This window comes from Henckelia pumila, chromosome 1, assembly GCF_033568475.1.
Source record: "Henckelia pumila isolate YLH828 chromosome 1, ASM3356847v2, whole genome shotgun sequence".
In the NCBI taxonomy this organism is placed as follows: Eukaryota; Viridiplantae; Streptophyta; class Magnoliopsida; order Lamiales; family Gesneriaceae; genus Henckelia; species Henckelia pumila.
This window is the reverse complement of record NC_133120.1, coordinates 80849880-80865494: the sequence shown is the minus strand read 5'-3', so window position 1 is coordinate 80865494 and position 15615 is coordinate 80849880. Positions and strand designations below refer to the sequence as shown.

The following is a 15615-nucleotide window of genomic DNA, read 5'->3' as shown; positions in this document are numbered from 1 at the left end:
ACACATCAACTCTTCTTCGTTCTCCTCCCAAACACATCCTCGTAATTTCTCGGGCCCGAGTAGCCGTGTTAGAAGACAGACCAATGGCTTTGTGTTTAAATGAGTTGACCCAAGTTTGACAATTGCTCTTGGATTCTTCTTTAGTTCTTGACTTTTAAAAAAATAATAATAAAATGCAAGTTTGAAAACGCGTTTTTATGCAGGCGGCAGACCCCACCCCAAAAGCGGGTCTTAGACTAGCACGACTACTGATGTTCGACTGATCCTTCTTTTTTGGAGTCATCCCCTCGTCTTGAACTGCCAACATTAACATTCTTCTTTTTGAATATACTATGCACGTTTTGAATTAAATTTTATTTTCATATATAACTTTTTTACAGATATTTAGATTTTGACATTATACTTTTTTTCCTTGTATTTTTATTAGTCTTATTTCTTCTTTTTTTTTTCGGGAGCTTTCTCGGTTTCTTTTATTTTTATTTATTATTTTTTTTCAAATTCTCCAAGATAGTCACCTAAAAAACTGATTTAGTTAATTAAGAGATACAGTCCAAATTTTGTGAGCGGTTTTCTATTTTTCGAGATAACCATCACGTAAATAATTAGTAAATTAAGTAGGGTAATTTTGTCGTTTTAAATTGGTCATATCAATTACCAATATTAATTTTCAAAGAGGTTCATTTTTTTTCTTTTTTATTTTTTTAAATGAAGACGTTCATTCGTTATAAATAGTAAACACTTGCATACGATATGTTTATATAAAATAAATTTTTTTCTAAACTATGATTTTATAGTTGCACATAATAAATTTTCATATAAAATATAATAAGATTAGAGTAAAATTTATGAAAAAAAAACTGAAAAATGACTCGTATAAGCAATCTCAAATAATGTCTTAATGTGGTTTGTTTTTAGTCACCAATCTATTATTCTTTGTCTTATTTAAAAAATAATTGTAGTGATTAGATAAAATTATTTGGATAAAAAATTTGATTGGCACGACATGCAAAAATGGTCACCGTTCATATTGCAACCTTAATATAGTATTGATATAAAATAAAAACTATTATTATTATTAAGGGAGAGAAAAATTTTGGTTAAACCGAATTAACCGACCGGACCGACTCAATTTGAAATTTCGGTTCGGTTAATTCGGAAATTTGGTTTTTGTGTTCAAAAATTTCGTTTAAATCGGTTATTTCAGTTCGGTTTTTGGTTTTATTAAAAGAAAATTCGGTTAACTGAATTATAATAATTAAATTTTATTAGGCTTTATATATAATTTATAATGTATTTTTAATGTGTTTATATTTAATATTTTATTTAATTTTTGTTATTCTAATTTTTAAGCTTAATATATTTTTATAATGATAAAAATATTATATTTCAATTATTAATTTTATAAAATTTCTTATTTTATAATTGTTTTTAAAAAATGGTTAATTCGGTCGGTAACCGAATTAACCGATTTTTAATTTGGTTCGGTTAAATCGGTTTTAGCATAAATTCGGTTCGGTTCGATTAGCCAAAATATTTCGATTAATTCGATTTCGGATAATTCGGTTTGATTTTTGACCGAATTAACCAAATGTTTACCCCTAATTATTATCATATTTTATATATATATATATATATATATATATATATATATATATATATATATTGGAGCAGGACGACGGGGGGACAGGGTATGGAAGCGGCGGAAGAGCATGTTTGTAGGTTTGAAAGATTGAAATACAAATTGAAATTCAAAGATATTGAATTGAATTCGAGGAATTTAAAACAGATACAGAGGGAAAATATAAGAATTTATCTCTCTATGTTTTGCTCTGTCTAAATTGGCTCTCCTTTCCTCTTGATCGTCCTGCCTATTTTATAGCAGTTAAGGGACGCCTGTAGTAGGATTCCTTCCTTGTCAATAATGGTGAAGGGTCTTGTCTCGTTTGCTTTCTTCAAAGCACTTGATGGGAATCTTGACTATTGAGCGAAGTGGACGACTTATCTTTTTTTGCTTTTCTTTGTGGCGAAGTAGACATCTTGTCTTCTTTTCCTTTGCTTTGTCTTGAAGCAAATGTCTTGTCTTCTTTTTCTTTTCTTTGTCGTAAAGAAAAATAATTGCTTGTGTTGGCCGACATAATCTTTACATCTTTTGAAAATAAAATTGTGACTACTGCTTTTTCTTGACGTGTAGTCTGATTTTGAAATGTATTTTTTTCTTGACACCTGACTACTGTTTTTTTCACGTGTAGTCTGCTTTTTATTTTTCTTGTTTTGTTTTTTCTTGCTTTTTCTTTTTAATAATTGATTACAATAATACAACTTGTAATATAACTTCTTGAAATTATTGTCATCACTATTCCCTCCCCGGGTTTTTGAAAATTCCAAGGAATCTTGAATTTTAAAATTGGACATAATATTGAATTATGTATCAATATTATGTAATCCTTCTTCTCCTAGAAGATCCATGAGGTCATAATGCTCATCGTCATTTATTGGTTCTGGATCGAAGTCATCTTGAAGCATGTCTATAACCATTCTTGAATAGAGTTTGCAGTAATTGTCAAAAATATCTGGTGTCTCTGTTTTGAAATGGAACTTGGAATCTTGAAGATAACTTCCAAATTTGATGTAAACTTTGAGAATTGGAGTTGATCCAAACAGAGTGTAATTTTTACATCTGTGGTCTAGGAAATGGTGTTTGAAAGCAAAAGTCTTGAGTCTTTGATGTTTCATCTGTTCGTCCATAGGTTTTGGACAATTGCTAATATAAATTATTTTCATTGGATCTGTAAAAATATTGAAAAATTGAAGACCTCTGACCCATACTCTATGGATAGCTGGGTGAAGTTCTGTGTCTATCCATTCTGGAATCGTTGAAGCAATTTCTAATTGAACAAAAGGGAAACCTTTACTGAATTGATTTTGAATTGCTTCTTTCAGTAACGAACTATTGAAACTTTGAAATTGAGCATCATCTTTGAATATGAGTTGGGAAATTAATCCTAAATCAAAAAGTTCATTGATAGTAAGATCAAATGTTGTTTGGTTATTTGATATATGAAGGTCTTGAAAATAAAAGGCTACAATTGAAGTGGTAACAAGAGAGTAGGTGAGATGACCATCTAAAGGGTGCATGCCAATCATTGTTTTAATATCAATGGCTGGACTTTGTGGGTTTGAAGAAAGACATCTTTGGATAATTGAAAATTTTGAGATAAAATTTTTCTTGGCTAAAGAATAAATATATTCAGAAATGAAATTTGGAAGAGAACTAAGTATTGATGTAGTTTTGAAGAAAACTCGAGCTTGGTTTATTGGAACTAATGGACTGGTTTTGTCCAATTCAACAGAACTGGGATTGTTGTGAATAAGATAGTGTTTTTAAAGAAACTCTATCTCTTGAGTTTTTGAAATAAGTGCATTTTGTAATTGAAAAATCTAATCTGATGGTTCTACCATCTTTTCTTTTAATTTTAAAATTTTGATATCTGATTCAATAGAAAAAGGATCAGATAATTGAGAAAGCTTTTGAACTGCTTGAGCCCTGGAGGCATCTAATCTTGCTGCATAATAAATGAAAAATTTAGGCCCTAGTCTATTTCTTGCATACTTGAATGCATCTGTCAGCTGGACAAATGAATGAAAGACAGGGTTTAGAGTATCATTGATAGATTCTTGCAATCTTTCGAGAGAATTGTAAATTCCAGGAAATCTACCATTTAAGAGAACAAACTACTTGGGCTGTATTTGAGGAGATTTGTACTGGAAAGAGAAATAATTGGCTAAAGCATTTAAAACAAAGGTTTTTTGTTTTGAATTGTTTGGGGAAATATTCCATAAGGAATTTAAAAGGGTTTTTTGATATTGATCTAGATTATAAGGCTGACTTGGCTTGAAACATTTGTTTGATGACTCTGGAAGTAAAGGAAGAGACATATCTCCAAATACTAAAAACTTATTTTCTTGTGATCTAACTGGACTCTTGTGCTTATATGACATCTTGAGATCTAGCTTAGAGAGAACGACTTTTAGAGATTAACTGGTCTCTATTTATAGAGGGTTTTTGTCTTTTTAGATTTATACTATTGATTTTTTAAAAAATAGATATTTGTTTTAGAGTATGTATATCTCTACTTTTGGTGGATTGAGAAAAGGAAATGTAATTTCTTGATTCAAAATTATTGAATGTATTCCTTTTTCATATACATGAAAAGGATATAATTGAACTATAAATGGAGTACCAAGAATAACATCTTGTTCTAAATCTTTAACAAGATAAAATATATTTTTAAAACAAATATTTTGATTATATTCATGTGCATTTGAGAGTTTGTATTTGATTTTTAAAGGACTTCCATTTTCACCAAATAATCTTTCGGTTGTTTTTTCGAAATACTTGGTTGGAATTAATCCTTCACGGATATAGTTTTGATCTGTACCGAAATCAATTAAAAGTTTTGTTTTTAATTTGAATTGTTTATTGACAACAATTGTTCCTTGAAAGTACCATTTTTGAAGACTAATTTTATTTATGAAACATTGAAGTTTATCTTCTTTGTCGTCATATTCAAAATCAAAATTTTGAGGAGTTGTATTTTTACTTGAAGATGGAGAAGTATTATTTGAATTAATATCTTCATTATTTGGTAAAGGAGGATTTAGAAGTGTAAGTTCTATTTTGACATCAGAAATATCTTTCTGAAGTTCTTGAATTTGGTTCTTCATTTGATTAATTTTAAATTGAAGATCAGAACTTGTTGAAAGGGTTTTTTGAACTTTTGAATTAAATCTAGACATAACTTTGTTTAGACTATAATGTTCTTGTTTTGGTTCTTGAAGAAGATTTTCAAATTTAGCTTTTAATTTTGGATCAGTTATTTTACTAATAACATCTTGTAATATTTCTTGTTCATTTGTGATAACATTTATTGTAGATTTGCAATCAAAAACTTCATCATTGCAATTACAGAATTTTTTTCCTTCTTCTAAAGAAGAAGAGCTTAAATATTCTGAATCAGATTCTTCTTGGATAGGAAAAAGAATATCTTCTTGATTATCATCAGAAGATGAAGGAATTAAAGTTAATAGTTGATTTTTAAAATCATAATCTATTTGAAGTTCATTGATTTTTCTTTGTATTGGACATTTATTTGAATAATGTCCAAGTTTTTTACATTTAAAACATGTAACTTTGTTAGTTTTATTTTTGAAATGATTTTTTGAATTTTTATAAAAAGTTTTTGATTTTCTAAAAGGTTTTGAATATCTTGAATTTTTAAAATAATTTCTTTTATAAGATTTCTTGTAAAACTTTCTTTGAAATTTATGTTTATTATTTTTATTATGTTTTCTTGAAGGAGGAAGTAATTGTTCGAAACCATATTGAGCACAAAAGGAACCAAGTTTTCTTGTGCTCTCATTATGCTCCCGTTTGAGTTTTTTTTTTAATTTTTAAATCATTGCACAAAGCTAATCCTTCGGCATTGATGTAACTTATGATTTCACCATAAGTTAGAGAAGGGTAAGGAATTGAATTTGCATTTTGCTTGCGAATAGATTCCCTAACTCTTTCAACAAAGAGTTTTGGTAATCCTGCAATAAATCTTTCTTTTCAAAAAAAAAAAAAACTGCAATCATCTCGTAGAAGTAATTTAGATAAAAACATATCTTTGTACCAACGAAAATCATGTAATTTTGGACATGTTAAATTCATTAAAATTTCGGAAGATTTTTCTTGAAATTTTTTAGGTTCGCCTAGAAAATGTTTAATAATGGCATAAATTAGTGTATTGACAGCATCTTGAATAGGAGGTATTGTTGCGTCATCAACTTCATGTTTGATGGCAGTTAAAATTGTTGTTCTATCGAATTCAGTGAGGAAATTATTCCACCAACCTTTAAGCTGGCCGGTAAATCCTGCAATTAGATTGAAAGTTGTGTTGTAATCATCAACACCTTTTGCTTTGTAAGCGGTGGAAGCCATCATCATTTCTTCTAACATAGAAATGATTTGATGTTCAGTTCTTCCATCGAGATTCCATTTGAGAAGACTATCTCCAGAAAAGGATTTTTGATGTTTTTGAGGTTCTTCAAATTGCATATCTGGAAATGATGGTCTACTATAATAATTTGGAAGAAAATTATAGTGTTGTTTGAAAAAAGAATTGTAATTTTTATTTTGATGTTGATTTGTTTTAGGATTATGAATTTTTAATAATTCATCATTTGAGTCATTAAATTGATTTTGAACTTCGTCAATTTCATTGACAACATTTATTTTATTTGAATCGTTAATTAAATTTAATTTTGAAAATTGAGTACTAAGTTCATTAAGAACATCTAAAGAAGTTTCTAATTGAATTTTTGCTTTAATTGTAGAAGACGTTTGAATTGGTTTTAATAAAGCAGAAGTATTTTTTAATTTTTCTTTTGAAGTTTCTATTGAAGAATTTGACAAAATATTAGGAATTGAATTCTCAAATCTAGTGAGCTGATGAGCCACAGAGTTAAGAAGAACATTTGTATAATTATTTTGAAGATTAATATTTTTTATTTCTTTTATTGTAGGAGTTCCTTCAATGACAGAAGGTTGCTTGAATGGAGAAGCAATTATTTCAGTATTATGAACTGAAATTTTAATTTCTTCTAGAGGAGGATGGACAGATTGAAATTGATTTCCATTACTTGTTTTCCATATTTTTGAAGAAGATGCTCCTGTATTAACAGAAGAATTTGTTGTGGAAATTTTTAAAGATTTAGATTGAGAATCTTTTGTAGAATCTTTTGATTGAGAATCTTTTGCAGAAGATTTTGAAGTACTTGTAGATTTAACCCGGGCGCACACCCTTTTGAAAAATTTTAATAAAAACAGAGGGCACGCGCGCGGGCGGCAGAAAATAGCCGCCCGGGCGCACCCCAATTCGAATTTTTTTTAAGAAAACAGAAACAGGGCGCTCGGGTGGCAATAAATCACCGCTCGAGCGCCTGCAAATTTTTGAAAAAAAAAACAAAATAAATTACGAAAAATAAAACCAACTACTAAAAAAATTGAATAAAAGAGATTGAAGAGAGTAGTTCTCAATTTAAAGTCTAGAGCTTGACTTTTCTTCCTCCCCAAACTAGTCTTGGTCAGTCAATGTGGTGATGACAGACATGGAATCAACGTCACCCCCCACATAGTGTTTTAGCCTTTGAGCATTGACCGTAAAAGACTCTTTTCTGGCATCTTTGATTTCAATGGCCCCCGATGGATATACCTTGGTGATTTTATAGGGGCCAGACCACCTAGAATTTAGTTTTCCGGGAAAAGCCTCAACCGGGAGTTAAATAGCAAGACAGCATCTCCTTCCTTGAATTCCCGCTGACGAATGCACCTGTCATGTATTCTCTTGGTTCGTTCCTTGTACGAAACCGCTATATCATATGCACTGTCGCGGAATTCCTCCAGTTGATTAAGCTCTAGCAATCTCTTTTCACATGCAGCAGCAAATTCAAAATTTAGGGTCTTAGTAGCCCAATATGCTCTATGTTCTAACTCAACAGGTAAATGGCATGCCTTTCCAAATAACAGTCTATAAGAGGAAGTGCCTATAGGTGTTTTAAACGCTGTCCTATAGGCCCATAAGGCATCATCAAGTCGAAGTGCCCAATCTTTCCGATTAGTACTCACACTTTTCTCCAAAATCTGTTTGATTTCTCGATTGGACACTTCCACTTGGCCACTGGTCTGGGGGTGATATGGGGTAGAGACTTTATGCTTGACACCATATTTTTTTAAGAGTTTGACAAAAAGTTTATTGCAAAAGTGGGTGCCACCATCACTAATGATTGCACGGGGTGTACCAAACCGATTAAAAATATTTTTTTTCAAAAATTTCAGTACAACCTGTGCATCATTTGTCGCATAAGCTTCAGCCTCTACCCATTTTGAAACATAATCGACTGTGACCAAAATGTATTTTTTTGTCAAAAAAATTGGAAATGGTCCCATGAAGTCGATTCCCCATACATCAAATATCTCACACTCAATGATATTATTTAAAGGCATTTCATTTCGGTTTGAGATATTACCTGTCCGCTGACATCTATCACAAGCTAATACAAACAACCGCGCATCCTTAAAGAGATTTGGCCAATAGAACCCACATTCAAGTACCTTTGCTGCTGTTTTTACTGGCCCAGCATGGCCACCTACCTCACGATCATGACAATGACTGAGGATGCTTTGCATTTCTCCTTCCGCCACACATCTCCGGATCATCGAGTCAGCACATATTTTAAACAAAAAAGGTTCCTCCCAAAAATATTGCTTTACATCTGATAAAAAAATTTTCTTTTGTTGGAAAGACAGATTATGTGAGAGTGTGCTTGTGACCAGATAATTAGCAAAATTTGCATACCATGGTGAACTTTCTATGGCAAAAAGTTTTTCATCAGGGAACCAATCATCTATGTCCTCTATTTCAGTTTGTGCACCATCAGTAATGCATTCTAATCTAGATAGATGATCAGCTACTACATTTTCAACACCCTTATTATCTCTGATCTCTAAATCAAATTCTTGCAAAAGTAAGATCCATCTAATCAGTCTAGGTTTGGCATCTTTCTTCGTCAACAAGTGCTTAATAGCAGAGTGATCTGTGTATACTGTGATTTTGGAAAGTACAAGGTATGAATGAAATTTGTCCAGTGCAAATACTACAACTAGCAACTCTTTTTCAGTGGTGGCATAATTTAGTTGAGTTTCATTTAGAGTCTTGCTAGCATAGTAGATAGTTCGAAATACCTTGTCTATTCGTTGACCAAGCACCGCGCCAACAGCAGAGTCACTTGCATCGCACATTACCTCAAATGAGAGATCCCAGTTCGGCGATGTCAGTATTGGTGCAGTCACCAGTCTTTCTCTCAACACTTCAAAGGCCTGTAAACAATTTGAATCAAAGTCAAAAGGGGCATCTTTCATTAGAAAAGAAGAAAGAGGTTTGACAATTTTTGAAAAATCCTTAATAAACCGCTGGTAGAAACCGGCATGGCCTAGGAAACTTCTGACTCCCTTGACTATTGTAGGTGGAGAAAAATTTTGAATAACGTGCACCTTGGCCCTGTCCACCTCGATCCCCTGTTCAAAAATTCGGTGACCCAATACTATACCTTCTGTCACCATGAAATGGCACTTCTCCCAGTTCAGCACCAAATTTGTCTCCTCGCATCTCATTAAAACAGAATTCAAGTTATGCAGACATGCATCAAAAGATTGACCAAAAATAGAGAAATCATCCATGAAAATTTCTAAAAAAATTTCGACCATATCATGAAAAATGGCAGTCATGCATCTCTGAAAAGTAGCAGGAGCATTACACAACCCGAAAGGCATACGTCTATAGGCAAACATACCATATGGGCAAGTGAAAGTTGTTTTATCCTGGTCTTCAGGTGCAATCGCTATTTGATTGTATCCTGAATACCCATCTAAAAAACAGTAAAACTCATACACAGCCAGTCTCTCTAGCATTTGATCAATGAAGGGGAGAGGAAAATGATCCTTACGGGTTGCGTCATTTAGTTTTCTATAGTCTATGCACACACGCCAACCTATAACTGTCCTAGTGGGTATCAGTTCATTATTCTCATTCTGTATGACAGTAATTCCCCCCTTCTTTTGTACACATTGCACCGGACTCACCCATGGACTATTAGATATAGGATAAATGATACCTGCATCCAGAAGTTTGATCGTTTCAGCTTTGACAACTTCCTGCATTTTTGGATTCAATCTCCTTTGTAGTTGGACCAATGGGTTGATGCTCTCTTCCATTAAAATCTTGTGCATGCATATGGATGGATTGATTCCTTTTATATCTGCCACTTTCCAGGCAAACACACTCTTGTGGTTCTTGAGCACCTCCATTAGTCTGGCCTTCATCTCACCTGTCAAAGAAGAAGATATTATGACAGGTAACTTATCATTCTCACCTAAAAACACATATTTGAGATGGATAGGTTGTAATGCCCCACTGTATCAAGACGGATCTTTTCAGCGTGCTTATGTTCTCACTCACACGCACCCTGGAAAACTTCCCAGGGGGTCACCCATCTTATAATTGCCCCAAGTTAAGCACGCTTAACTTTGGAGTTCTTATGTGATGAGCTTCCGAAAAGAAGATGCACCTTCTTGATATGAATAGTACATATGAAATCTTTTTAAGCTCTCCTCAACCATGTAGTCCCATACCTACACAGTCTCAGAATCCCTCTCATTCTGGCACGGGATCGGTTCATTCATGTCTCCCTCCGCCTAGAAGCCTACCAGGAGCCGCTCATTGTCCGTGCAATCTCTTGGCACCGACGATCACTCCCTGCCTCTTCAGCCCCGGGCGTCACATAGGTAATGGTTTCAATTCCACAGTAGGTGGTTCCTCAAGGCTTGGTTTCTGGAGGATTAAATCCTTCCGGTCACCAAGGTCTTCAAGTCTAAGCTTTCCACCTCTTCTCCATGACTGGTTGTCATTCAAATATGCAGTCATCTCTTCAACTCTGTCACTGAGATCTTCCACATGCTCAGATATAAGTGCAGCTTCTAATGGTTCCTGAAAAGTATCCTGCACATAATCAAATAACAGTGAGTTCACTACATCCAGTTGAAAACATTCTTCATTATTCTGAGAAAATTTTAAAGCATTAAAAACGTCAAACGAAATTTTCTCTTCTCCCACTCTCAACAGTAACTCTCCCTTCTGGACATCTATTAGTGTCTTTCCTGTTTCCAGGAAAGGTCTACCCAAGATGAGTGGCATGTCCAAATCCTCTTCCATATCTAGCACCACGAAGTCCACGGGGAAGATGAATTTGTCCACTTTTACAAGCACGTCCTCGATTATCCCCCGTGGATATTTGATGGACCTGTCCGCCAGTTGTAACGACATTCTGGTGGACTTTGGTTCTCCCAAGCTCAATTTCCTAAACACAGAGTAAGGCATTAGATTTATATTAGCACCCAAATCACATAAAGCTTTATGAAATTGAATATCATTAATCACACAAGGGATAGAGAAACTCCCTGGATCTTTTTTCTTTAATGGGATTTTATTTTGCACTAGTGCTGAGCAATTCTCAGTCAGACTAATCATTGCATGCTCCTCCAGTTTCCTCTTGTTGGAGAGGATCTCCTTCAAGAACTTTGCATAGCTTGGCATTTGCATCAGTGTATCAGCGAAGGGAATATTAATATTCAATTTCTTGAATACTTCCAGGAATTTGCCAAACTGAGAATCTAGTTTTTCCTTCTTCAGAGCTACAGGAAAAGGTGGTGGCACAACAATTTTTGCTTGTGAAGTGGGTGAAAGTGTTGGGATAGATGACTTACCTGAAATTTTTTCTGATGCCGCCAATTCTGGCTCTTTCTCGATCTGTGGTGCAAGCTCTACTGTCTTTCCACTCCTCAGTTCAATTGCTTTTACCTGCTCCTTCGGATTCTTCTCCGTGTCACTCGGCAAGGTACCCTGATCTCTGCTGGAAATTGTTTTGGCCAAATGCCCTATCAAATTCTCCAGATTCTTTATTGAGGAATCTTGATTCTGCATGCGGGTTTCAGTAGATGATATGAATTTTTGCATCATATGCTCCAAGCTCGATTTTTCCTCTTGAGGCTGTCTGCCGTAGTTTTTATTCCCATATGGTTTATTGTTCTGTCCACTCCACGAGAAATTTGGATGCTGTCTCCACCCTGGATTATAGGAATTCGAGAATGGGTCATTCCTTGGGCGATTTTGATTTCCCATGTGACTTGCCATAACTCCCTCTGTCTAGTGACCCTTACCCGGATCACCTATTAACAGAACTTAGGCATGCAATTAACTTAATAAAATAGATATCAGAATAAACTGGCGGAAACCATAAATAAATACAATCCCAAGGAAAGGAATCTATAATTTATCCAAATATTATACAATCAAATCGAATAGTTGTATCAACCCAAAACAACAGAAATAAAACCTAGACGAAGCTCCAGCTGGCCAACCACTACCTAGCCCCTCTTGGATCCACCCGCCTCGTCCAATCGCAAACCTGTCCCATGGAATAGGGTGTCCAGAAACACAGAGTACGAGACGTGAGCATAAAACGCTCAGTACAAGAGTATGAGTATACATGCATGCAAAGTGAACTCCCTATAAACTCGAGGTCAAGGATCAGATAACAGAGACAGACCGGACCCTGGTATGTAGCACGATGTGCCGTCGCTTCAGGAGGTGGCTCCCATACCATAATACCAGTGGATATGTCGGACCCAAATCGATGGAAGTCCAACCACTAACAGGATAGGGAAAAACCCTACTAACAGACATCTCGAAGGAGATAGCTCAGTATGCAAATGAATGCAACATAAATCAATGACATATAAACCATGCAGTCACATAATACATGCATACTCAGTCAGGATATCTCGAACAGTACTTCCGTACCTCAAATACTAGGCAAGTGTTATCCGCCCTAGGTCCACGCCTATAATCTGCTCTACACTGCCAAATGATACTACTATCATTAAAGTGCTCTAAAAGCCTTAACTAAGCTATTTCATACTCCTAAATATTTATAGAAAGCAAAAGCTATACCTTCGTCCGTCGTTAGCCCTTTGCTGTCGAGTGCCTCAAAACTAGGCCACAGCTCCGCTACGACGCCTGGATCGCTATGCCACTTCCGGATTCCCAATGGAACGCCTAGAATTCCCTAGATCGGAGTTAGAAGGCTAAGGAATCGAGAGAGAAGAGGTGATTGGTGCGTCTAAATCTGAATCTCGGCCCTCTTATTTATAGACGGAGTTCGGATCGTCCGAACTGGACTTCGGGTCGTCCGAACACATTTGGGTCGTCCGAACCCGATATTACGTCATTGCTTACGTCAGCATGATGACATCATTCATGAAGACTGTCGGCAGCACGTTCGGAGCGTCCGAACCACTCTTCGGATCGTCCGAACCCTGACTTCAGACCGTCCGAACCTTGACTTCGGAGCCTCCGAACTCGATGGCCCTCAAACCATTTTCAAGTATTCTGAATCCAATTTCGGACTCCGTTAACCCATTAAGAGTTCCATTAATCATGTTTACTCTTAATTAGTAGGATTAAAGAATTGATTAACACTTAATCACTAATTTCGGGTACGGGCTACTACACTCTGGTTGAGAAAATGTTTGGCAGTCTTTCGTGAAATTCTCTGCACCACATTTTTCACACCACACTTCTTGAACTCGCATCACAGAGTTTCCTACACTCAGTTCCTCAATTTTCTTGTTCATGACTTCAAGTTGAGCGGCCACTGAAGTGAATGCATCAACTTGATGCATTCCTGCGGGTCTTCTGACTGCATTCATTTCTGATTGAGGATGATAGCTACTGCCAAATTTCGGTATTAAAAATAATTACTAGCAAGTGCACTAGTTCAAGTAGTAGTAAAGTGGACTGAGAGTCCAAGTATCGATCCCACAGGGACTGTAGTCAATTCTCAAAAATTAATTATTTAGCTTAATCTAGACAAAATAATAAAAAGGATTTTGAATTGAATAAAAATAAGAATTTAAAAATAAAAAATGCATAAGAAATAAGAATTAAAAATAACTGAAGATAAAATTAATTAAAACGAGACAACCAAGACACACGCAGGTACCAAACAAATTATGTAAACAAGTGGCAAATCTAGGATCCATATTTAATTTTAAATCACGGCGAATTATCCTATCTTGTTTAACAGTCTATTTCTAGAACATGTTAAACCTATTCAAGTTATGACGGATTAATTTTCATAATTCTAATCAAACATGAATGCATTCAATATTTGTGATAATTCAGTTTTCACCTAAAACCGCATACTGAAACCGAATACTATTTCTAGTCGATTTAACCATATGTCAATTATTGGAGTGATCGAAATCAATTCCTAACCTTTCGACTCGGAATCAATTAACATGCAAGTAAATAATTGATCAGATTATTCACAAGAACAAAATATAAATCCAACAATCAATAACATTAATAAAGATCTAAAAATCCCAAATCAAAATCCAAAAATTCAACATAAAATTGTCTGGACCAATCTCGCGGTCTTGGTTGAAGAAAAACTACTCAAATAACGAAAACAATATTCAAAAAAAGTTTAATAATCTAAAGAAGAAAGGAAGAAAAACTCGAATGGAGCGTTCTTCAATCTCCAAGCCTCCTAGCCGCCGTCTATCTGATGCGATTCGAACCCCCTTTCACGTCTGACAATCTCCTATTTATATGTCTTTGAAAGCCCAATAAATAAAGCCCGGAAACTTGAAAGTTTTAATTCCCGAAAATTCTATTTTTTCTGATTCAGCGACATGCACGGACCCTGGATAAGGGTCCGTGTCTAGGTCCGTGCATTAAACTGAAAACGCCGATTTTTTTACGAGGATGCACGGACCCTTATCCGGACCCATGCACGGGGTCCGTGCATACATCCTTGCCTGCGCGCAGTTTTCTTGAAAAATTCATTACTTCAGTTCTAGCCATCGGATCGAGCTGAAATTTGGACAGCAGCTTCAAAACATCTGGAACTTTATTTTGAACGGTAAAGATTGGATTTGCAGCTTTATAAAATTAAATTTGAATTTTTGACCAAGGCTATTCCATAATTAATGCTTCACAAATCTATTTTCCTACAAAATTAACACTCGAGGAGTGAAATACACACACATGTACTAAAACACATAAAAACACAAAAAAATAATATGAATGCACACAAAATAGATTTAAAAATATCACAAACTAATGCATAGAAAATGCACTCATCAATAGCTACTGGATTCCATCTCCTTAATTAACTCATATTCGTCCTCTGGTGATTTTCGTAACAGATTTCCACCTGCAGCTGCATCTAACATGGTACGATTTGAGTGAGGAAGACCATAATAAAAAGTTTGTACCACAAGACCGTCTGGTAGTTGGTGATGTGGGCATCTTCTCAGTAGATCTTTGTAACGCTCCCATGCTTCATAGAGTGTTTCATGTTCACCTAGAGCAAATGTTGTAATGTCTGCTCTGAGTTTCATTGATTTGGACGGTGGGAAGTATTTAGTGAGGAAGGCCTTTGCTAGATCATCCCAAGTAGTGATGGACCCTGCAGGTAGATTGGTTAGCCATGCTTTAGCTTTATCTCTTAAAGAAAAAGGGAATAAACGCAAATGAATAGTGTCATCAGAAACTCCCTGCATCTTAAAAGTATCAAAGATTTCTAGAAAATTTGTCAGGTGAGCATATGGATCATCTATTGTCATCCCACCAAACTGGACTGTGTTTTGCACCATTTGAATGATAACAGGCTTTATTTCAAACTGATTTGCTGCTATTGTTGGCCTGATGATGCTTGGTCTGGCATTTTCGATGGATGGCAAAGCGCTATCCATCGTGGATCTGTAGATAGGTGGTGCAAGATTCTCTTCTTCTTCCAATCCACGTAATCGTTCTTGGTCTGCCATTGCTTCTTTTTGTTGCCTTCTTCTTCTGCAAAAAGTTCTTTCAATTTATGGATCAAAAGGCACGAGTTCTTCTTCTGGTGAATGTTGCATGCACTGCAAGAGAATCCTGCAGTTCACAGATGGAA

The 15615-nt window shown here is 35.1% G+C and overlaps 1 protein-coding gene and 1 non-coding gene across 2 annotated transcripts; one reads left to right on the top strand and one right to left on the bottom strand.

The window, feature by feature from the left end:
- Positions 1-10376: 10376 nt before the first annotated feature.
- On the bottom strand, positions 10377-11789 carry LOC140866208 (uncharacterized). Its single transcript, XM_073271136.1, has one exon. It carries the CDS (start codon positions 11787-11789, stop codon positions 10377-10379), a length of 1413 nt encoding a protein of 470 aa, XP_073127237.1.
- Positions 11790-14954: 3165 nt separating this feature from the next.
- On the top strand, positions 14955-15061 carry LOC140876819 (small nucleolar RNA R71). The gene has a single exon (XR_012149051.1). It is a non-coding gene; the product is annotated as a small nucleolar RNA R71 (small nucleolar RNA).
- Positions 15062-15615: the final 554 nt, after the last annotated feature.

What these genes read in the sequence shown, in the direction of transcription:
- LOC140866208 (XM_073271136.1), bottom strand. Translation starts at nt 11,789, where the DNA reads ATGGCAAGTCACATGGGAAATCAAAATCGCCCAAGGAATGACCCATTC.